This window comes from Equus asinus, chromosome 5 (genome assembly GCF_041296235.1).
Source record: "Equus asinus isolate D_3611 breed Donkey chromosome 5, EquAss-T2T_v2, whole genome shotgun sequence".
NCBI lineage: Eukaryota > Metazoa > Chordata > Mammalia > Perissodactyla > Equidae > Equus > Equus asinus.
Genome location: NC_091794.1, coordinates 94,776,540 through 94,800,361, shown reverse-complemented (window position 1 = coordinate 94,800,361; position 23,822 = coordinate 94,776,540). Strand labels below are relative to the sequence as shown.

The 23,822-nt window shown below is 55.2% G+C and overlaps 1 protein-coding gene across 1 annotated transcript in view; it reads left to right on the top strand.

Annotated features, from left to right (window-relative positions):
• MAN1C1 (mannosidase alpha class 1C member 1) overlaps positions 1 to 23,822 on the top strand; it is a 133,566-nt gene that overhangs the window by 96,170 nt on the left and 13,574 nt on the right. The window contains exons 3-7 of the mRNA XM_014855023.3: positions 2,495 to 2,610; positions 5,336 to 5,416; positions 10,449 to 10,543; positions 17,050 to 17,176; positions 20,093 to 20,186. Of these exons, the coding sequence (XP_014710509.1) occupies positions 2,495 to 2,610; positions 5,336 to 5,416; positions 10,449 to 10,543; positions 17,050 to 17,176; positions 20,093 to 20,186 (513 nt within the window). The remainder of the gene's footprint in view (positions 1 to 2,494; positions 2,611 to 5,335; positions 5,417 to 10,448; positions 10,544 to 17,049; positions 17,177 to 20,092; positions 20,187 to 23,822) is intronic.

The following is a 23,822-nucleotide window of genomic DNA, read 5'->3' as shown; positions in this document are numbered from 1 at the left end:
GGAACCTGAGAGCAGGGCAGACCCTTGCCAACAGATCTCTTAGCGAGCTGCCTTCTCAGCCACCCACCTCCGGAGTATTCAGGAAGGAGAGCGGGTCACGAGGAGCCCTCCTGGCCCAGCTGACGCCCTGGGGCCCTGGGCTCAGGCTCAGCCCAGGGGGAGGAGGGCCCGTGAGGTGGGAACACCAGCCCAGGGCAGGATTCGGAAATCAGATACTCTGCCCCCTCTCCCTTGGCCTTGAAGAATGCACAGCTGGGGCTTCTCTTAGCGAGCAGCACGGCAGGGACCAGAGCGGCCCCTGCCCCCGCAGGGTGGGGTGGGGCTGCAATCAGACCAGAAATTGTTTTCACAGGGAACTGAGAGGCAACTCCTGTCGTGGAAAACATCACACTGGGCCCAGGCTGGGTTGCCACTCCTCCGCTGGTCTATTCTTGGGCTTGTCCCAACCCCTCTCTAGGGGTCATCTTGAAATTTAGGGGTGGGACAGCGAGATCTTGAAAATCCCTCCAGGACCTTAAAAAATCAGGTTTGAGACCCTGTGGTATAAGAGGAGGGGCCCCTAGGTTCAGAGCCAGGAGTGGGACACCAGGCTGGCACTCTGTGGCCTGGGCATGTCCCAGTCTCTGTCCTTCTGTGATGCATCAGTGCCCCGGTGCCTGAGCACCTCGGAGGGTACAGCGTTCCTATGCACCACGTCCAGCCTCTGGCACGTTCAGGGGAAGCAGCCAGGATCAACGGGGGTCTGTTTTCCTACCAATCCTTCAGTGTAGTGGGGGTTGACGATCTGGAAACTCACTTCCACTCAAGTACTGAGGGCATCCAGGAACGCAGGACTCCGTTGGGAAGCCCTCACTTCCCCAGCCCTCCCCTCCTTCCTCTCTTCCTTGTTAAACCCTCCCTGCTGGAAATGGATTCTTTAACCTCCAGCCTTATCTTTCTCCCAGCCTCTTCCTGATCGCCCTCCCATCCTTTTCCAGGCTGTGCCCTTTATCAGACCTTGCCCAGCCCAGAGGGGTGGGTAAGTGTGTGAGTTTCAGAGGGATTGTCTGCCTCCAAAATTGACACAAGTGAGCAGTTAGGGAAGCACTAATCAAGGAGATTCGACACTAACTCTGAATGCAGGAGTGCCTGCAAAGCCCGTGCTTCAAACTCAAGTGGGGCTCAGCGCTGTCGGCGAGCTCTAGAGCTCCTCTGGGGGCCTCGGAGCCTGCGATGCTCACAGCTCTGAGCCTCTGCAAGGAGGACTCTGAAGGAACAATTACTCCTCTTAAACTACATTCTGATCCCTAAAGAAAACTGCTGCTGCCTGCAATGCCTGTAGTTGGAAGGAGTTTGTGGGAGGCAGCTTCCTCTTCCAGGAAGCCCTCCAGATGGCACCAAGCACATCTCTTTTTCCCTCCCTTCCTCCTTCACAGGCCTCTCCACTTGGGCTCTGGTTGTGCCCTGTGGGGAGGTCGTCGTCCTCACTCTCCTGCCCAGTGTGTGGTGTGGAAAACTCTCATTCTGCACGATGATCTCAGCCTTTACTCCCAGGACGAGAGTCTCAGGCCCAGTGGCAGGGGCCACCTTGTAGCTTGTGCTTTGTGTCCTCACCATTCTTGAGTGGCCACAGAATCTTTGGCTTGTGCATTTGTTGGGTTTCTTTGCCCAAACTTTCTTTCCTTTTTTTCTTAAACGGAAATAAACTTCTAATTATACAAATAATCCATGAGCTGAAGAAATCAAAAAGCACCTGTAATCCCAGCTTGGAGATAACCCCTGAATTATGTCCTGCCAGACTAGTTCTGTGCAGGCTCGGATGCGTTTGGCATACGATAAAGAAAAGAAATTATGCTGTGCTTTTTTTTTTCTTTTGCAACCAACTTTTTATTTAACTTAACAGATCCCATGGATATCTCCTCAATAAACACACAGTTTATATAACTAATCCCCTATTACAGGACTTGGCGTTTTTTCCCAACTTTTCCCTGTTATATATGGTATTGCAATAAATACTTTCCTGGATAAATGTTTATGAACATCTCTTTTTTTTTTTCTTAGAATAAAATAAGGAATGGAATTGCAAAGTCAAAGGACTGGCACATTTGTTAGGATTTTGTGGGCCAAATGCCAGTTCAACTTCCTTCCAGCATCACAGAAGAGTGGTGGGTACCCAACCAGCACTGATGGTTGACTTGCTGGTGGATATAAGAGTGGACCAAGGTCTGGGAAATGGCTTAGCCCATGAACGTGGTCTTCCAGCCTGCCACCCACTCTTTGCTGCCTTGAGGAGGAAGCAGCCCGTGGCGGGGTCACTGGGTCCTGGCAGCCCATGGGGGGACTCGCCTTCCAAGGCTGGTGGCACAAGATTCTCCCTGGATTATGCCTGGGCCAGCCTTGGCCTTGGCGCCTGTCCAGGCATTTAGAAGGGTCCTGGGAGTGGTGGCTTGTGTGGTCGGGAATGGAAAGGATAAGAATGACCCTGGGTCCTGCCTTCCACCCTCTGTGCCTGCAGGAGGCCTCAGCGGAGCAACAGTCATTGACTCCCTCGACACCCTCTACCTCATGGAGCTGAAGGAGGAGTTCCAGGAGGCCAAGGCCTGGGTTGAAGAGAGCTTCCATCTGAACGTGGTGAGTCACAGACCCTTGGAGTGTTAGGGCCAAAAGGGACCCAAGAGGTCAGCTGCCAGCTCCATGCTGTCATCTCTGAAACCCAGAGACCTGGAGGCTCTGGCCCTAGGCTGCACAGCAGAGCAGTCACTCCATGCTGAGTCCCCTCTCCTGAGACCGGCCTTAAGGTGGGGGACGTCCCCCCAACCCTGGCTGGCCCATGAGTATTTATCACCCTATCCTCCTCTCCTGGGAAGGAAGACAGCCATGACTGTTCTTTTCACTCTCTGGGGTGCCAGGCATGTTGCTCACACCCAGGAAGTCCCTTCTATGGCTGGATGTATTGCACAGAACAGCAACAGGGGAAGTGACTCTGTGGAGGGGAAGAGTGGCTTGTCTGCTCTGAGCTGCTCTAACCTGGAGGCCCCCTGTGCTGCCCTGTTGAGAGAGGGGGTGGGAGGCCATCTGGTTAGAGGCCCACGACCAGGTCCCAGACCCTCGGTTTCCAGCCTCATAGGCATCCCTGGTCAGAGATCAGGGCCTTAAGGAGGAGATGGTAATGTGTCTGGGTGGCATGAAATCCTTAAATACTGGACCCCAACCCCATTGATCTCCCAGCCCAGACTGAAGTAACGGATCCATCCTGGAGGTATCAGCTCACCATGGGGAGAGGCTGTTTAGATGAATTTGGGGAGCAAGAGGTGGAGACAGATAGGGGGAGGGTCACATCAAAACACACTGTCAGGCAGCATCCGGGGCTCCCCGTGGGGCAGTCCCGGTGCGCATGGGGACAGCTCCTGCAGCTCATGTCAGTGCAGAGCGGGGCAGGGAGACAAACCGGGGAAAGCTGGAAGCAACACCACAACAGAGCCTCCCTGGCTTGGCTGGCAGCCTGGGAAAGTCGTTAGCCTCCCTGAGCCTTGGCTTCCCCAGTTCTAAGACAGGAAGGACACAGCAGCGACAGTGATCATGCCTAACTCGCGGGCCTAAGTCCCGTGGAGGGTTGTAACAAGCATTTAAAACCCTGTCAAGTCCAGTACAGATGTGCCATAGTGCCAGCATCATTGTCTCATTACTGTGATTATTTTGAGACTTACTGTGACCTCTGGTAGTCAGTGTGAGGCGAGGAGGTTTAGAATCCCCTCATTTCCGCTGTATTGAGTGGGAGAAAGGCAGAGGTGGGAGAAGGAACGGGTGTCTTCATAGGCCCACCTTGTCCCCTACGCAGGGGATAGAGAGCGGGCACCAGGCAGCTGCCAAGGTGCCAGGTGGTGCCAGGGTCAGGGGAGTCTGGTAACATTCAGGCAGGCAGGGGTGGGTTAGGGAATGCCCCTGGAAGAAAGGAAGATGTGGTCACTCCCCCTTTCTGAGCCTTGGCTTTCCCATCTGAAAAATGGGAGTGACCACCTCAGGAGCACTGTAAGGCTAAAAGGGAGAGAGGCTGGGGCCGGCCTGGTGGTGCAGTGGTTAAGTGTGCACGTTCTGCTTCGGCAGCCTGGGGTTCCCCGGTTCGGATCCCGGGTACGGACATGGCACCGCTTGGCAAGCCATGCTGTGGCAGGCGTCCCACATAGAAAGTAGAGGAAGATGGGCACGGATGTGAGCTCAGGCTAGTCTTCCTCAGCAAAAAGAGGAGGATTGGCAGGTGTTAGCTCAGGGCTAATCTTCCTCAAAAAAAAAACCAAAAAAACCAAAAAACTGAAAAAGAAAAAAATTAAAAATAAATTTAAAAAAAGAGCTAGAGGCTTAACAGCGTTCAGTCGATGGAAAAGCTCTCCCCATAAAGGCGTGATGGTGGTTGTTATCAGTAATAAAGGACCTGATGTGGGAAGCATGCCCAGGGGAGCCCTCGGGGGCCAGGGAGGTAATAACAGGCACCTTAAAGGAGCAAGGCTGGGACAGGCGGGCACATCGCCTGCACCACTCTTCATCTCATGTCCGCCCTGTGCAGGAAGCATTGTCAGCTCTGTTCTACAGATAAAGAAACTCGGCAGGGAAAGGCTAAATATCTTGCCCAAAGTCCCAAAGCCAAGTAAGTGGCTCAGGTGGGATTTTAACCCGCTTGGCATGATGCCCCAACACTCCTCATTTGCTCCAGACTTCAGAAAGAAAGTATCAGTGAATAAGATGAGCGTGGGCATGCCCTGAGGGCTCCAGAGCCGAGGCTGAGAAATCGCTGGTTGCCTACAAGGCTCTGCCTGGCACCCCCTCCTCTCAGCCTCAGCCTGCCCTGTCTGCCCCAGAACCTCCTCTGAGAACCTTCCCATTGCCCTGTCACCCTGAGGAAGGGCCACACCACCCTCCTGCTCAGCCCAGGGGCTCCCTCGGGGAAGGGAAGCGGCCAGACTGGTGGAGAATATGCCTCCCTCAGGCTAAGCTTCAGCCCACAGCTCCTCACCCGGTTCTTGAGTGCCTTGGAGAGCAGCCAGGCATAACTTTGTCCCGATGGCCTCGGGCAAGGGCTGGGGAAGGAAGCCAAACCCAGTGTTTATTTGGAATGCTGTAAATGTGCAATAGCGGCAGCCAGGCAGGTGTTGATCCCTCTCGCCTTTTGCCCTGAAAGCCGCCGTGGAGCATCGCCTGGCCTGCTGGGCAAGGCCCTGGAGCCTGGCACACATGTGGCCAGATCCTTGGGGTTGAGGGGCAGTGGTCTGTCTCAAGGGCCCGGCTATCCCTGGGAGCCCTGTGGGCATCTCACAAGTGTCCCCGCCGCCCTCCCCCCTGCCCCTTTCTTTCTGCCCTACAGAGCGGAGAAGCATCCTTGTTTGAGGTGAACATCCGGTACATCGGAGGCCTCCTCTCAGCCTTCTACCTGACGGGGGAAGAGGTGAGTTGGCCCTTCAAGGCGCTGGACCATCCAGGCTGGAAGGGGCTTTGGAGAACATCCAATCCCAACTCCTCATTTCACCAGTGAGGAATCTGGGATTCGAGGGGATTTGCCCAGGGCCACCCACGTCCCCCCTCCCCTCCACCATGCCACCTGCAGAGTCTTCCTCCTCTTCTGCCTGATGCGGCCATTCTGCTGCCCAGGTGAGCCCAACTGGCTCTCACGGTTGATAGTAAATTCTCTAAGGGCAACCACCGCGTCTATTCGCCCAGCTGCGCAACCCCTCTCACGGAACCCGGCAATAACTGGGCTCGGTTCAGGCTTGCGGAGCTGCTTGACTGGTTTTTGGCGGTGTTGGTTCTCCAGACTGACAAAGCCAAGACCATTATTTCACCATTTCCACCCCTGGGGCCCCTTGGCCCTGTCCTACTCCACAGCCATCTCTTGCCTGCGCCTCCTGGGCCAGCCACCAGCCAGACACCGGCTCCAGGTCTCAGGGGGGCAACAGGGAACTTGGGGCAGCCAAGCTGGTCACATGCTGTCAATGTGAGACCTTGGCCTCAGGTGAGCCGCGTTGGCTTCCAGAAGGAGGGCTGTGAAGTGAGGTGAGAAGGCAGAGTCCTGGGCATGGAGTCAGAAAACCTGGGCCTCATCTCCACCCCACAACTGCCTGTGACCTTGAGGAGTGCCCTTCTCTCATCCCCGGGCCTCACTTCCTTCCCTACCATGGAGATGATCCTAATCCCCCTTGGGTCAAAGAGCTGTTGTGAAATGGGACAGGAAGGAAAGGATTTGACCCCAGGGCTGACCGGCTCCAAAGCCCATGTTCTCTGCACTGCAAGAGAATTTTGAGAACCGCGGAGCTCTGTAGAAATGGGGGGCTTCCTCAGCCCTTCGTGAGCTCCCGTGAAGGCACAGCCCAAGGATCTGGTGGTGAGGTTGGCCGGGTCCCCAGGACGTGGTCACTGGTCACTTGTGTTCTCTGTTACCCAGAGGGGCCGCGCTGCCCAGCACGACCACTGCTCTGTCCACCCAGAGACAAATAATTATCCCTGGCCCCCTGCCGGTGGGGAGCCTGGAGGTGAGGAGAGCAAGCTGCAGAAAATTCCCTCTTCACCTCTGCGGCTTGTTGTCTGAGAAAGCCATTTCCGCTTCCCTTCAACTTAAGGCAGCAGCGGCTGAAGCCAAGGGTTAGAGGCAAGAGGCATGCTCTTTCTCTCTCCAGTCGCTCCAGGCCTCTCTCCATCAAGCATAATCTCCTCAGCAGAGATTACTGGTTGTACCAATTTGTCCCCAAACAATTGTAGATGGGAGCCCTGGGCTGTGAGCCACCCGAGGCCTGGATTTCATTTGAAAACCCCAGCACAGGAAAATGACATATGGAGCAGAAAAAGGCATCAGTGTTCTTCACGGGCCCTTGCCCAGCCTCCCGTCCAGCTCGTGGGGAGGTGGACGTGGGATGTGGGGAAGGAGGAGGGAGCCGTGCAGCTCGGGGCTCACAGGGGCTGGTGTGGGTGCCAGCGATTTAGGAAGGAGCTGGCGCTGCTCAGGCCTGATGCTCGGGCCTCCTTCCCGCCTCTGAGGGTGGGTGTGACTCCAAGAACCTGTTTTGGGGCCTTGGCTCGCTAGGAGGGACCATCAGCCTGGCTTTCCAGGATGCAGACCAGACAGTGGGGTGTGGATAGGAGCACCAGTGACTTAGAAGTAGTTCAAAAGGCCCAAGGAGAGGCCCCAGTCACTCAGAATCCCTGAGCGGGCAGCTCCTGAGGGTTCAGCCCCTGTGCTCCAGCCATGCCTTCCCGATCCGCCTCTGCCCCCCCAGCCCCTCCCCACGACAGATACTCTGCCGCTCGTGTACACTCTCCCTGCTCCTCAAACAGCCCATGAGGTGGGTGTTGTCACCGATTTGCAGATGTGGAAACAGAGGCTCGGAGAGCAGTAACTTGCTCAGGCCCCACAGTCCCTGACGGCTGCTTTGGGCTGACTCCTGACGCTGTGGCCTCTCCACCCTGGGCCAGGCTTGTAGCTTGTCACCAGGGCTTAGCCACACTCGACCGAGGCTTCCCTCCTCTCTCAGTCCTCGATCTTGCACATGGTGGGTGCCTATGGAATGGGTCTTTCCATTTTTAAAAATTTCCCACGAATATTTGTGGAATGAGTGGCAGAGGAGACCCCACACCCCTTGCTGGGCTGAGGGCTGTCTGCTTCAGAGGGAACCTGTGGAAGGAGAAGCCCTTGCTGCGTAGGCCAGTCCTACTGAGACTTCTAGGAGACTATCAAGCATAACCACAGCACTTTACAGTTTATATGGCACATTCACTTATATACATCCTCTCATTTGATTTCTAGAAGAACCCTGTGAAGCAGCCAGGGAACATATCAGTGTTTCATTGTGCAGATGAGGCTCGGAGACAGTACGTGGCTCACCCAAGGTCACACAGCTGCTAAGCGGGAAGATCTGAACCTAGGTTCTGACTCCCAGGCCAGTGCCCTTTCCAATCTACAAAGTAGAATTCTTGCTGGTTTTTTCTCACCTCTGTTCTGGAAGCACCGGCCCACTGCCCTTTGCCTGCAGTGGCTGTCTGAGGCCGCATCTCTGTGTTGGAGAGGCAGCTTGGGGTCCTGGAAAAGAGCCACTTAGTTGCCCCACAGCTTGGGCAAACTGCTTCTCTGAGACTCAGTTTCAGAGATCCTCAGTCATCCTCAAAGTGGAGCAACACCTTCCCCACCAGCCGTTGCAAGAGTTGATGATCACGTAGATAAGAGCTGGCATGCCTCCTCACTTCCAAGATGGTGAGGGGGACCAGTGGTCTGCTGTTCCCAGTGGTATCACTCCTGTGCACATGCGCTCGCCCAGCACCCTCCCTGGGGTGGTGGAGGCCTGCAGTGCAGCCAATAGACAGGAGCATTCAGGAAGAGTTAGCTCGGAGGCCTCAGGGCAAAGCGCAGCCAGATAGGTGCCTGGAGCCTTGGTGTCTAGGTTCAGGTTCCGGTGGGTTCCTTCATGCCTCTGTGCTCAGCCTCCATCAGGAGCCTCAGAGGAGAGCCCTTTGTTGTTGCTAACCCGGGGGCTTCTGGGGTGATGCGAGGCTGTGAACTCTGGACTCTAGAAAGCCCCCAGAGATCCCACCCCTGTGCCCACAGCTGGACCCACTGTCTGGCACTGACTTTACCCTCTTCTCTCTCGCATCCCCGCCAGGCCCTGGGCGTGGTTCTCCCCTCTCCCTCCCTCCCTTCCTAAGTGAGAACCACACCTGCACCTCCCAGTCCTCCATCCAAAGCCCCTGTAGGGGTCCCAAACTCCTCCCCCACTGCGGTCCCTGGACAGCTGCCTGCGCATTTCTAAGTTGCACGTGTTGGGAGGGGGGGACCTCAAGACTTTGTTTTGCAACGACACACGCAGGAGGTCAGCAAATGGGGTCACCCTCCAGATCCGAAAGGAAGTGTGTGTTGTCCCACCAGGAGCACTTGCTTAGGGACTGGCATCTCATCTTTTAAAAGATAAATCACCTTTATTGTGAGATTGTTTTTATTATAAAAATAACAGAAAATAGAGATAAGCCAAAAGAAGAAAATAAAAATCCTCATAAGCCTACCGCTCTGAGGAGACCATCGTTCATATTTTGGTGGATTTTCTTCCCATCCTTTTCTCTCACATCCATGTGCACGTAATTTTTACAAAAGTTGAAATACACTATTTTGAAATATTTTTTTCATAATAGATTATAAACCCTTTCTTGGCTATTAAATATCCTTCTACAACATGATTTCAGTGGCTATATGGTATTCCATTAGAGGAAGCTGTAATTTAACCACTAACCAATTGTTTGATACTTCTATTTATAGTAGATAAATAGAATATATAGTTTGCTATTCTATTATAATAGAGTATTTCTGTTGTTTCCACTATTTTAAACAATGCTGGAATGAATAGCCATAAAGTTAAATTTTTACAACAGCCTTGGTTATTTTTTATAACATCTAAGGTTGTCTGTTGCCTTAGAATAAATTCCTAGGAGGGAAAGTACTGAGTCAGAAGACCCCAGGTCCTTTTGAATTACTCAGAAGGGTAGTTCGAGGGGGTCCTAGCCTCAGGCAGGGGCCCTGAGGCTGGGACCCGCTGTGGCTCCCTTGCCATCACATGGGTCGTTTAGGACGAGCCAGTCACCTTCTCTGTTCATTCCCTCTGTAAGTGGGAACAGTGGGCAGAGCCAGGATGTCAAGGGGAAAGACTCCCCTGGTTTGACACGTGCGGTGGCAGTGGTTTGCTGAGAAGCGCACAGAAGCCAAGTTGTGGAGTCAGGATGGGAACCCGGGGTGGGGGTCTGGGCTCCCAGTCCAGTGCTCATTACACGCTGTCCAAGTTCGTTTCCCACGCACTCAGCCTGTGATGTGATGTCCTGGTCCTGCAGTGTGGGCAGACACTAACCATTGGTGACCCACTGCCCTGACTGCCTCACCTTCCCAGTGGTCACCCCTAATCTCAGCTTTGGTCCCTGAGCCTCAGTCACAGGTCTGACACGGCGGTGAGGGCCTTAAAACTATTACCTACGGGGCCGACCTGGTGGTGCAGCCGTTAAGTTCCCACGTTCTGCTTCAGCAGCCCGGGGTTCGCTGGTTCGGATCCTGGGTGCGGACATGGTACTGCTTGGCAAGCCATGCTGTGGCAGGCGTCCTACGTATAAAGTAGAGGAAGATGGGCATGGATGTTAGCTCAGCACCAGTCTTCCTCAGCAAAAAGAGGAAGATTGGCAGCAGTTAGCTCAGGGCTAATCTTCCTCAACAAACAAACAAAACTATTACCTGCTTTTCATTCCTCCCTGCACTCTGAGGAAGGCAATATTGTCCTTTTTATGAAGAAGGCACTTGAGGCTCGGAGAGATGCCTCACCTGAGGCCACAAGCCAGGAATTCGTGCAGCCTCCCATCCTGGGCCGGGCAGCATTGGCAGGTTTATCTGCCAGCGGGAGCAGCTCCTTGCAGTGATGGTGCCCTACCCAGCCGCTTTTCACAATGCCCTTTGACCCTTCCAGGTGTTCCGAATAAAGGTCATCAAGCTGGGAGAGAAACTCCTGCCAGCCTTCAACACCCCCACGGGAATCCCAAAAGGCGTTGTGAACTTCAAAAGGTAGGATGCCTTCTGGTTTCCCACTTGTGGCTTCGACTGTGTTTGTGTGGAAACTGAGGCACAGGGAGATGACAATACCACCTTGGGAATCACAGCAAGTCAGGGGCATGGTGAAAGCTAGCCTTAGCCCAGGGCTCTCCTGGGCCGGTGTGTGTCACCAAACCTCGTTCTCAGGGTTTAGGCCACACAGGCCTGGTCTTCCGGGGATGGGGAGGGGGCAGCTGTTCCTCTGTGGTCGTCCCACTGCACTGCCGTGACGCACAGCTCTCCGGGTGTGCCCCAACCACCCGCCTTCCCAGCCCACATCAGGAGCCAGTGGGCACATCACACTCTCCCACCACGAGGAGGCACCCAAAGCTGCTGGGGGGGTCTCAGGACCCAGGGCAGAGGGACCCTGGTCTGCCAACCCCTACCCTCCGTCCCTGGCAGGGCTGGGTCTCAGGAGCCCAGTGTCAGAACCCAGAGGGGCTTCTGGGAGGGTCAAGCCCATGGAGGCACAGACACTGAGGAGTGAAGGCCCGAGCCGGGGTCACGTAAGCCAGTAACTGACCGTTCTAGGACACATACCCAGGACTTCCAACTCCATTTTAATAAAATATGTATTGAAATTTTCCCCTCTATATAAAGAATAAATTCTCATTGCAGAAAATGTAGATTATACCAAAAGTGTTGGATAAGACCAAAAAAATCGCATGTAGTCCCACTAATCAAAGAAACCCTGGTAATGCTGCTTTCTGCTGGCTCTGTTGTGAAACGTTGATTTTTATTGGCCGCTTGCGTCATCCCATCACACACCCAGTGTGTGGACCAGACAGAGTCTTTCTGGGCATCACTAAGTCACAATGCCAGAGTGGACGCGACCTTGGGGAACCCTGCTCGGGAAGAGTGCGCCAGGGCTGCAGCTCCGTCCAGCTCCAGAGCCTTCGGGGTGCCCACCTGCCCGCCCCCCGACACCCCGTGCTGCTTCCTTCCTGTTCATGGGGGTGGGAGTGGTTTTATAGCCACTCATTTTCCAGCTGTGGTGGCCGAAACCCAGAGGGGATAGGACGGGGTCACAGTCGAGAGAACTAACCGCCCAGCCAGCTTTAAGATCCAGCTTTAAAGATGCGTTGAAGAACATGCATCATCTTGCCCCTGGGGACTGCAATGTGCCCCCTTGTCTTGCCTTCCCTCACTCTCTTCCTTCACGGATCGCCCTTCCCTCCAGCTCCCCTGGCCGTCAAAGCCCAGCTCCAAGGCTACCTTCGCCATTAAGCAGAAGCCTCTTAGCCTCTCCTGGCCTCTGGGCACTTCATCTTCTTCCATGTGGCCTCGGTGCACTCCCCTCCACGTTCCCCCACCGCCTGGGAGCTCCTCAAGGGCAGGAGCCGTGTCCAGTTCTTGCTCATTCCTTTGACAAATATTTGTGCTAGGTGCTGTGTGCAGGATGAAAGATGAATAGTAACGACCCTGTTCCTACCGTTTAGTGAGCAACTGCTCCATGCCTGGCATTGTGCTGAGGGTTTCCGTTCGTACCCTCGCCAGACATACTCACAGCCAGCCTCTGAGGGCAGGTGCTTATATTACCCCCATTATTCACAGGGAGTCTCAGAGAGAGATGGAGAAACCGCCCGAGGTCTTATAGACAATGGGTAATGGGGCCAAGATTTAAACCGTTTTGTTACAGATCGAAAGCTCTGCTCTGAACACCTGAGTCCCTCCCTCCCTCATGAAGCAGACCCCTGGGAGACACTGCAGAAGGCCCCAGGGAACCCTCTGGGGCATCCTCAGGGAGCTCTGTGGGGCCATCCTCAGGCCTTTCTACAACCCCGGGCCTGGGAGAAGGGCTGTAATATTTCCATTGCGCTGGACTCCCCGCCTCCATCCCCTGAACTGATTTCTTATCTCAGGGCTCTCAGTCCAGCAGTAGCTTCTGCCAGCTGCCTGGGAGGAGGATGATGCTGGAGGAACACAGGGGCCCTGGGCTCTGGCGGAGTGCCCACGGTGCCCTCTCTGTGCTGGGAAAGTCCCACGCTTAAGGTCGGCCTCAGTTGCCTCATTAGCCTGCCCTGGGCCTTGAGGAGGGGACTAGCCCTGCTCGGCATCTTCGCCTACTGTCTCTGTGGTCCAGAAGCATTCCTGGGGTGTGACCTCACTCAAATTGCACCATGGGCCACGGAGGGGCCCTCAGGGCCAATCGAATCCTGTTCCCAGTGCCAGGGTTGCTTCCCCAGAGCTGGACACTTGGATCTCTTCTCAGGTTCCTCTCCCACAAACACTGATCCTGCAGAGACACAGCCAGCTGTCGGGGAGCCAAGATGCAAACACGCTTTCTGGCTCCCTCTCCCAGATGCAGCGTCTCAGGCCTCGCCGCCCAGGGTCTGGGATAGGACCTTAGCTGAGGCATCCCTCCATCCCTTGTGCGTGGCCCTGTCCCCTACCTCAGACCCTACAAACCGCAGCCTGGCCTGTCTGCCTTACCCATGCCCCTCAGAGCCCGGACCTGATGCTGACGTTTCTGGTTAATAAAGTGCGCTTATTTTTAGGCTGTTTGCGTTCTGCTGGTGCTGTATATGTGTGTATGTGCATATTTCCCGGCAGCACCTCCCTTTCGTTTTCTAGATAAGAGAGTCTGCTGCTAAAAATGCCTCCGTGTTCCACCAGGGAGAACGTCAGGGATGGATGTGGCCCACGTGGCGCTGAGTGTGCCCTTTGAGAGGGCCTGCTGGTGGGAGCTGGGGCACACACTGCAGTCCCTGCTCTGGGCGGGGCTGGCTGGGGCAGCTCTGAGGAGAAGGGCGAGACGTGGGTGCCAGCAGCAGGAGTAGATAACTAGGCCCAGCCCGAGAACAGCCAAGGGAGGAGAGCCCTGAGAGGCGGTGGGCCCCGAGGGGGTGTGACTGCTCCTCCCCCCTGAGGAGGTGTGTCTGTGCAGCCTGGCCGGGGAGGCAGAGGCGGGGACAGCCATGACCTGGGAGCTGCAGGGACACTGGACTGTCCGGGAGAGTGGCAGTGGCCAGTCCAAGGACCTCTGCAGCTGACTCAGTCTCTCGCTCGCTCACACACAGCCTCACACACGCATGCACACTCTGCTGCCACCCATTCAAATCATAAAGGCTCAGATACACAAGCTCACCTTTGTCACACGCACTCTTGTGTGTATGCATACATGCACGCTGTCACACACAAATGTGCATTTACGTATGTGTGCCCCTGCCACACACAGATATACACATCTTAATAATTGTGAATGTTTATTGAGCGTTCACTGTGTGCCAGGCATGATGTGAGCATGTGACATGGATTCTCTCTTCAACCTCACAACCACATGGACCCCATTTTACCAGCAAAGAAACTGAGGCTCAGAGAGGTGAGGTAACTTACCCAAAGTCACACAGCAGCAAAGTTAGAATTAGAATCCAGGTCTGCCTGGTTCCAAAGGTGATGATTACACTGTACACATGAGTGCACACACAGGCACACACACAGCTTCTAGCCGGGTAGGGAAGCGGCATTGTGGAGCAGCCCCTCTCACCAAGGAGGGAGAACACAGGCTCCAGGCCCACTTGCAGGCTTAAAAGCCTGGGAGGGAAGCAGAGGGCAGAGCTTCCATTAGCCAATTGCCTCAGAGGGCTGGTCAGAAGGCCTCCTAGTCTCTGGATGCTGCCCAGAACAGATGCATTTGCAGCACAAAGTACCTAAGATTTGGATTTAGATTCAGCTCTACTGGCTCTATCACTTTCTGTGTGACCTTGGAAAAGTGTCTCCCCCTCTCTGAGCCTGAGTATCCTCACCTATGAAATAAGGATCATGGTATCTACCTCTGAAGTTGAATGTGAAGATAAAATAAGAAACCACAGCTCTCTGGTACATATCAGGAACTCAACTCTAACAACACAATTTACATGTGCGTAATTACATAAGGATAAAATTGACAGGAATTACACACATAAGTTATACCTCACAATAACCCTGTGAGGTGTGGGTACTGTCATTTAATGGATGAGGAAACTGAGCTCTAGAGAAATTAACCTACCTGCCCAAGGTCACCTAGCTGGGAACTGGAGGAGCCAGCATTTGAAGCCAGGCAGGAGAGAGGGAGGGCCCGGCCACTGGCCGCCTCTGCCCAGCGCTGGCTCCGCCTGTCTGCTGGGTGGCTCCACCACAGGAGTCCACTTGGGAGGGTGAGTGTAGGGAGGGAGGAAGGAGAGGCTTGTGGGGAAAGATGAGAACACAAGATGACTGGGTGGCCGGTGGTTTTTTTTACCTTGAATTTCTCTGCGAGGGCAGGAAGCATCGGTTATTCAGGAAACCCTCTGCGGGTACCCACCGCTCCCACTGAGATCGCAGGCTGGAGAGAGGAGTCTTGCTTGGCCTAGGGGGAAGAGGGAGAGAGCGGGTACCGCGCCCCCTTCCCTCTGGGTGGATGTCCGGCCGTTGGAGTGGGAGACCCCTTAGGGAAGTGAATCCCGCCTCAAACTTCTACAGGCTCTGACCTTCAAGAACTCTCTTGACTCTCTGAGCCTCAGTTTCCTCCTTCGCACTTTGGGATTAATGATACTTTACCTTGTGGGCTGTAAATGAAGTCGAGATGCAAACAGCTTGCCCGAGAGTCTGGCATCTGTGGTGCCTCAATAAATGCAAGCTGTTTTATTTATTATCCGGAAACCCCGTTTCCCTTCTCTGTGCAAACCCATCCCTCCCTACTTGCCCCAGGTCAGGGAAATACCCAGAAAGTGGAGACAGGAAGAAGGGGCCAGTGATCGGCTCCACGTTTATTGAGGTCACCTGCTCCAAAAGATCCTAACACTCGAGTCCTCCATTTATTTCCGGAAGCTGGGAGACTGATGAGTTTCCTGACTTCCCTGGAAACCACATCCAGGTTGGACAACAGAGTTTAGAGAGGAGAATGGCAGCCTCAGGGGAGCCCCAGCCCACACCGGAAAAGGCAGTGCCCCTCAGGTGGCATGCCATGACCTCCCCCACCCACACCTGCCTTCCTGGGTCCTGTTCCTGGAAGACAGAGGGACAGACAGGGGCAGTTCCTGGGGAGCGAGAGCCTTTGCAGCAGGGAAGTCGAGGGGCTCCCGGGAGGCCCTTGCAGAGCCAGTCCCTCAGCGCAGCCCACACTAACTGCACCTCGGAGGCCCTACAAGTAGGGGGAGCTCACTCCACCTGGCTGTTTTCACCCCCTCTCCTCCACAACCTCCCTGCAGAGCGAGGTTGACCCCTGTCCCCCTGGTGGTCCTAAAGGTCCCACAGGAAAGATCATCACTATACATATGCAGAAACTAAGGCACAGGGAGAGGAAGCAGCTTGTCCAAGGCCACCCCCATTCTGGAGACGGGACAGTATTATCGTGACCCAGTGTGACGGATGCAGACACTCTGCGTCACAGGATGAAATGGTTTGCTCAAGGCTGCTCAGCTAGCAAATTCGAACCCGCGCCTTTTGGCTGCAGGTCCCGGGAGATTTTAAGTGAAAGCGCCTGGGAAGGCAGTGTCTTTCCTGATTGTTCTGTAATTAAAAGTGAGGCAGCCCGCAAGGTGGCTAGGACAAGCTCTGGGTCAGACCAGCGGTGGGGTCCCAGCTGTGCTACTTCCTGTGTGATCTCGGTCGGGTGACGTCCGTGTCCCGTGCCTTGTTTTCCTCACCTGTAAAAGGGGCAGCTGGGAGCACTGGCAGAGGCCCTGCCACTGCTCTCTTCCTCCTCGGAGGTGCTCAGCACGTGGAGGTCATGTTTGACATCCTTCTCCACCGAGGTCTCGGGGCCATGCTAGTAATAGTACGTCATTGACTATCTGAGGTGCCCGTGAGAAGCGGGTGGTTAATGGGCGAGGAGCCTTTGCTCCAAGAGCCCTGCTGCTTTATTCCTGACATGGGGCTTCCCCGGATCCAGGACCTCCAGGTGTGGGCGTACCAGGGCCACCTGCCCTGCAGGTGTGGGTGCCACAAAATTCCAGGCAGGGGCCAGTCTGTGTCCTCGGGAAGCACTGAGAGTTCGAGAGAGAGGAAGGGCCAAGTGGGGCCCCTGCTTCTCTTCCACCCCCATTCAACCCTAGCCGGTACCCTCCACACGAGCAGCCAGGTGGCCTTCAGCCCGAGGATGGAAATCAAGTGATCTGTGGGATCCGACGGCCTCACTGAGATCACCTGTAAACTTAACATGGCGCGTATGCCAGGTCTTGGCCACCGAGGCAGTTCTGCTACTGTCCTCGAGCCCACGAGTCTGGCAGGGGCTGCTTGACAGTAGAAACGAAGAATATTGCAAGTCAGACAGGCTGCGTTCAGATCACCTTCAGCAGGTCCCTTCGTCTCACGGACCTCAGTGTCCTCATCAGTAAAACGGGGCTGTTCATAGCCCTGACGCCCGGGGAGGGTGAACTGAGATGATAGGCGAAGGCTCCTGGGACGGAGCCTGGCACATAGTAGGTGCTCCCCCACCAGCAGTCCCTGTTCCTCTCAGCAGGGGAGCCGGCCTGGCTGGGGTGGTGGGGGGGTGACAGTGGCTGCTTCTGTCTTTTCAGCGGCTCCAACAGGAGCTGGGGCTGGGCCATGGCGGGGAGCAGCAGCATCCTGGCCGAGTTCGGATCCCTGCACCTGGAGTTCTTGCACCTCACTGAGCTCTCTGGCAACCCGGTCTTCGCAGAAAAGGCAAGTCTTCTCCTGCTCCCTCCCCAGCTGGCTCCTCTCTTCCCCTGTTGGAGAGCAGAAGGCTGAGCGCTCAGCCCAGGAAGGGGAAAGGGATCACGGGGCAGCAGGGGGGTGGGTGGGGAACGCAGAGGGCCTCCAGCCACTGCTAACACAGCAAGGAGCTACTTGTGTACAGGTGGCAGGGACTGAGCACAGGGAGTAACCAGGATTCTGCAGAGGGCAGGGAGGAGAGGAAGCTGCCAGCAAGAAGCTTCGCACTGGTGTGTGCGTCAGCTCGGTGACAACCACACATACGTGGCATCTGGAGAAAGTGCAGCAACTGAAATCTAGGCTCCAGCTCGCATTGGCAGGAATTGGCCACCTGGTGCAGAAGTCCCCTTTCCAGAGACATTTAACTTCTTCATGTGAGATCTGCCTGCCCGTTCCTCCCAGATGCCTGTCTGGCTCACGTTGTCAGCAGGCTGCAAAGCGATTGCACTCCACAGCAGAGGCACAGGTCTGTGCCTTCTCAGTTGTTCCCGGGCTGGCTGAGGCTGCAGGGGTGCAGAGAGCTGGCATCCAGGCCGGTGTCCTGACAGCTGCCCGCTCCTGCCCCTCTGCGAAGCCCTCCAGAAGGAGCAGCGTCTCAGTGTCACAGCCCTTGGCAGTCCCACTGTCTGGAAGTGTCTCCGTGGGTCTAACCCTAAGCCCAGAGAAGGGACATGTACACACCCCACCCTCAGATGGCCCTCAGGCTCCGTCGGCTGTTGTCCCTTCCGGAGTCTTGCCTGGGGAGATGAAGCCCTGCCCTCCCAGAAGAACCTTTGGAGGCCCCGCTCCCAAAGCCTTCTCTTCCTCGAACGTTAGCCTCTTAAATGCCAAGGGAGCTGGCAGGTCGTGGAGTCACACCTTACCCGGTGGCTCCCAGGCTTGTGTCAGCTAATTAGCCTCAGATCATCGCCTCACTGCCTGGAAGAAACAACTTTCTGGACTTCACCCTGGGCCCGGGAATCTGCATTTTCAACAAGCACCCATGTGCTTTTTCACACCAGGTTTAGACCACTGCCAATGCGAGCTGGAGCCTAGATTTCAGTTGCTGCATTGCTCATTGTGGGAATCCACCTGAGCGTTCTTGAGAAGATCAAGAGGTTTTTTAAAAAATTTTTGTTTGTTTTATACTAGTTTTTCTATTTATACTAGATTTTCCTTTTTTTTAGAGAGGAAGACTGTCCCTAAGCTAACATCTATTGCCAGTCTTCCTCAGTGTTGTTTGTGGGATGCCAGTACAGCGTGACTTGACAGGCGGTGCAGGTTCCCCCCAGGATCCGAACCCGCAAACCCCAGGCCGCCAAAGCTGAGCTTGCAAACTTAACCACTACGCCGCCAGGCCAGCCCCAAGAAGAGCTTTCTAACACCTTGGTGACTTCCTCTGCCCTGAGGCTCACTACTGCCCTTAGTCAGCCCGTCATGTTATCAGACCTCCCGCAGAAGCTCTTCCTTAGATGGAGAGGGACTCTGCCTGTCTGTGACACTCCACCTTGAAAGCTTGTGGAAGAAGTTTAATCCCACTTCCCAGCGGGCCTTATTTTCTGGTCCTTTTTCCCACCTCCAAGCCCTTCCTCCCCCCAGCCTCCCTGTTTCCATTGCTCTTGAGCAAAACTCCTCTAGGAAGAATGGAGTGGGACGAGGAGCTCCCTGCAGTCCCTGGCTGGTCTGGAGATACCACCTACCACTGCCTGAGCACCTTCCATGTGCTGAGGACCTTAGGGTATCTCTGTCCCACCCAGCAACCTAGGCAGTGGTCTTCCTGTTATCCCTATTTCACAGAGGAGGAAACTGAGGCTCAGAGAGGCCGAGTGACTTGTCCTGGGTCATCCAGCTGGGATTCAAGCCCAGGACTTTCTGACTCTGAAGCCCAGATTGGTACAGCAGGCTTCCGGCTTTTTCTCCAGAGTGCATACGCCTGTCTGTTTCTCTGTCTCTCTCTACATTTACATTCTCAGGCTATTTTCATCTTCTAATCATGCCTCCCACAGAGGCGATTATTGGCAGTCAACAAATTGGCCCAAATTCTGAAGTGCCCGCACCCTCCCAGGGAGCAAATTTAGCCTCTTGCCTGCTCACCACCAGGACCGTCAAGAATAAGTCAGGTGCAAGCCTGTTTCTGTCCCCCATAATGGACTCCATTAACATAAATGGATCTGAAATGTGATGCAAAGCAAAGTCTGTGCCCTGGAAAGCAGGGTCTGACAGCTAAGGGCTACTCTCCGTGCTCCTCGCCTGTGGGGAAACCTGCGAGCCCGCTTGAGCGCTGGCCCCAGGGCCTTTCTCTCCAGCGGATTCTGTACCGGCAGGATTCATTTACTGCCGGACAGCAGACCCAGGGAGAGAGCCTTCCTGAATCCCGCTTCTCGCTGTTCGCAGCCCTAAAGGTTGCAGGTCCAGCTTCTTCTTGCTCCAGCTGGGGCGGCCTCTGCTGCACGGTCCCCACCCTGATCCATGTTGGACCCAGAGGCTGCTCCTGTGATCAGACACCTACTCGTGTCCTGGTCTGCCACTTACAACCGGTGACCATGGGCAAGTCACTGAACTTCTCTGAGACTTGGGTTTCTTGTCAGTTAAACCGACATAATAAACTGTGACGGCTGTTCTGAGGGTTGGAGATAGTGTGTCAAACGGGTGTGGCTCGGAGGAAATGGTAACAGCTGTTGTAGTGGATGTAGTTGTTAAAACCCTGAGATGCCCCGCGTGTGCCCAAGGGCAAGGCCGGCCCCCAGCTCTGAGGTGGAGCCTGCTGTCGGTCCTGCAGCTCCCCCTTCTGCCTCATGGGAATGGTTTCCTCTGCATCTGAACCAGCTGCCTCCATCCTCGGTGGGCTGGGAGCCGGCTGGCTTCTTCGGGAAAGTGAAGGTGCACCTGGTGTCTATCTCTCGACAGGTCAAGAACATCCGGAAGGTCCTCAAGAAGATCGACAAGCCCTTTGGCCTCTACCCCAACTTCCTCAGCCCAGTGAGCGGAAACTGGATGCAACGTGAGTATAGAGACCCCGCTGCCCCTCCTTGAGCTGATTCCTGCCCAGCTCCCGGCTCTGGCCTGTGCTAGGCACCTGGGCCGCGAGGGGAGTGATGCGTTTATCAGAGCCGCATACTAGCATGGCGTTCGCTCAGTGCTCCTGGACACCACCTACCCTGCCAGGCTTCGTGGGCGGTTTCATTACTGTTGTCATTGCCGTTGGGATGGATGTGATGGCTGCTGTCTAGGAAGGCCCTGCCCCGAGCATCCCCCGCACACTAGCCGTCTCCAGCCTCCTATCAGAGCTTCAGCCTTCCGTCTCTTCTGCTGCCCACTGAACCCTCCTTCATTGTCCACCGCACCTGCAGGACTATTCCATAGAGAACTGCCTGCTCCAGAAGTGGCTCTAAGAAAGGCCGTGCTTCCTCTCCCAGCCCCTCTAATCTGGTAACCCACCTCCAAATTTAATTAAAAAAAAATTCAGCAGAGCCTAACTATATAGCAATATAAACATCATGAGTTCACCGCTGGTATCTCACGCCTACAAGAATCGGTCCCAGGATTTCCTGCTGTTCTCTGTTCTGAGGCTTGTTTCTCAACCAGACTGTTGTGGGTCAACGGCGGAGCCTCATTCCCAGCCCCCAGCTCCACCCTCTGAAACAGAATGAGGTCAGGGGGATGCTCAGTGTTGAAAAGTCTCCCAGGCTGCTGGGATTGCACCCCTGTCGAGAAGCCCGGGCTCCGCCTTGCCCTCCTGACCAAGGCCCTGGTCATGTGGTCACAGTGCTAACTGGTGGCACTGCTGCCACCATGGGCCCTGCCTCTAGGGGCTCCCCAATAGCTTCCCAGAGCCCCCACCTCCACTGCGTCTGCCCAAACAAGGCCCCCTCTCCCTTCCCCTGCCTCTGGCCCTGGTTGTTATGGCATCAGCAAGGGCTCAGGGGCATAGTAGACATGAGTCTAATTACTGCCTGACTGGGGGATTTGCGGCATCTCTAAGTCTTGCTTTCCCCTCCTATAAGATAGGAGGAGAGCTCCAGATGTGTTCTTTGGGGACCGCGCAGGGCATGGAGGCACGGTCAGAAGCTGCAGCAAGCAGATTTCAGTTCACCTTCTGAAGGTGATCTGTCTGTCCCGAAAGGTAATGGTGCCCATCACTAAAAGAATGCAAGCAGAGCCTGGCCGGCCGCAGGGACACTGAAAGAAACTGCGAGCCCGTCTTTCCCACCCCGAGCCCCTCTGATCCGAGGGTCTAGGAAGCCCAAAAAGTTCGACCCAGGAATTTTCACAGGTGATGACCTCACTCCCACGGGTCCTCCTGCAAAAACCACTTATAGAAATGCAAAGTATTTTTAACCAAAACACACCGCAAAACCCAAAAGTGCCAGGAGAAAACAAAGGTTTGAATTACAGATTATGGCCACGATGGAGACAGTTCAATAACTGTTACTGCTTTTAATTGCAAGGCCTGACTGAGGATGAGATAAACTACGCCGCTGCCGGCCTTCGTGGCTCCAGGACAATGCAGCAAAACCCATAAAAAGGAGAGGGGTGTGGCTTCCCAGCCTGAACAGCCACCTTGGCAAATTATAGGGGAGCCCCCTCGGAGAAGCATTATTTTCTTTTCAGGCTGCGCCAGGGTCGCGGGGCTGGGCAAAGGCACTCACGTCTGGAAAATTGTTTTGTATTAATAAAATATGAAGCCGAGGCCTGCTAAAGAGCAGAGGGAAGGTTACAAAGTCCTGCTCATCTGGGTGCCCGCCCGCCTCCTCCCCTGGCTTTGGCGCCTGGGTCATCTCAGGTTTTCTGTGGTTTCTATTGTGTTTTTTGGTGATTGTGTATTTTTCCAGCAGATGATAACGTTCCCAACTTGCATAAGCTAAGTGTGTTCACGTTCTTTTCTTCCTTTAAATCCTCTGTTTAGTTCATTTGCAACCACAGAAATGGCAGTTTAGAGAGGCGATTGAGGAATTGGGCCGCAGCCCCGTCCCAGGCCTCTATTCTCGCCTGCTCCCCTCTCCTGCTGGGAGCTGAGCTTCAGGGAGACGGGGGAGGCCGAGACCCTCCAGCCACTAGGACTTCAAAGCCAGGATAAGTCCCTCAGGCTCCTGCTGGCACCAAGAGCAGATGCAACCGACCCCAGCAGAGACACTTAGAGCTCAGACAGCTGCCAGCCCTTCAGCTTGGGCCCTGGAGTGGCTTGTCCTTGTCCACTGCCTGAATCCCACATTTTCCCCAGTGGGAGGGAAGTGGCAAATCCAGATTCTCCCCGGTGGGTATAGGAGTGTGCTTTCCTGTCAGTGCCAGCCGGGCAGCCTCCCCCAGCGTCACGCTGCTCTCTTGCCTGCTGATTCCCAGGCTTGTAGGGCGACCACCTCCTGCTGCCAAGTGTGATGAGAGTGTTGACGCAGTCAGGAAGCAGAGGAACCCCACTCTGCTCTAGGGCTCATGGACACCAACTCACGCTCTGCTTTGGCATTTCACAGATAAGGAGACTGAGGCCCAGACTGGAAAATGGCTTGCCCCGAGCTAATGGCAGATCCACGTCTGCTAATTCCCACCCCTGCACTTCTCCCAGTGTACCCCATGGTGCTGGGAAGATACTGCACACATGCTTACTAGGAAGCAGTGGGGCCTCCAGATGAAAATTGACCACTTCATTTGAAGCCCCCTGAGACACAGACTATACACATATCCCCAAGAGTCTGTCGTGTTCTCAAACGCCCATGCGACTCCTGGTGACCTGGCTCCCGCTTGTGCACACCCCTGCCAGGTGAAGCCCTCTGCCATGTCACACACACACACACACACACACACATACTCTCTCTCTGCAATCACATGATGAAGTCCAAACTCTTCGGCTTGGCATTCGAGGCCCTTCCAAGCACAGCTCAAACCTACCTTCCTTTCATTCGATCAGGACTTACTGGGCATCTGCCATGTGCCATAGAGGTACTGGGCCTAAGGTGTGAATCATACGTGGTCCCTCCCCACACAGAGCCCCAGCCTGGTAGGGGAGGCAGACCCATCAACAGATGCTTGTGGCACAGTGTTGAGAGCAGCTGCTGGCCAGGCACGCACCCAGCAGTGGGAGGATGGCTCCTGCTGCGCGCTTCCCACCTGAAGCTCACTGGGCCAGAGGTTGCGTGTGCCTTATCTCCCTCACTCCTCACGGTCAGCCTGTGGAGAGGCTGGGAGCAGGTTTATGAAGACACTGAGGAGAGCCTTTCTTGGAGTGGGTGATGCCTGAGCTGAGGCATAGCAGTGAGGAAGGCTTCGCCGGGCAAGGCGGGAAGGGTATTCTAGGCGAGGGGTCATCAGAGGTGAGGAAAAGCATGGGAGGGCTGGGGCTAGGACAGTTTGGGGTGGCGGAGAAAACATTGAGAGGAGGCAGGCCAGTGGAGATGATGAACCCCCTTCTGAGCTGTTGCTCTAAGCGGAGGCTGACCCCGTGTGCCTTCCAGCCTCCCCGCCTCCCCACCCCTGCTCTGCACAGACCTCCTGCTCCAGCCGTGGACACCCCGTCAACATGCTGGGCTTGGCGCATCCCTGTGCCTCCCTTTGTACTTGCCCACGCCGTGTCCTCCACCTACGATTGGGGGGTAGGAGTGGGGGTCCTCTATGCTGGTCCCTCTTCCCTCTTCACATGGCAAAG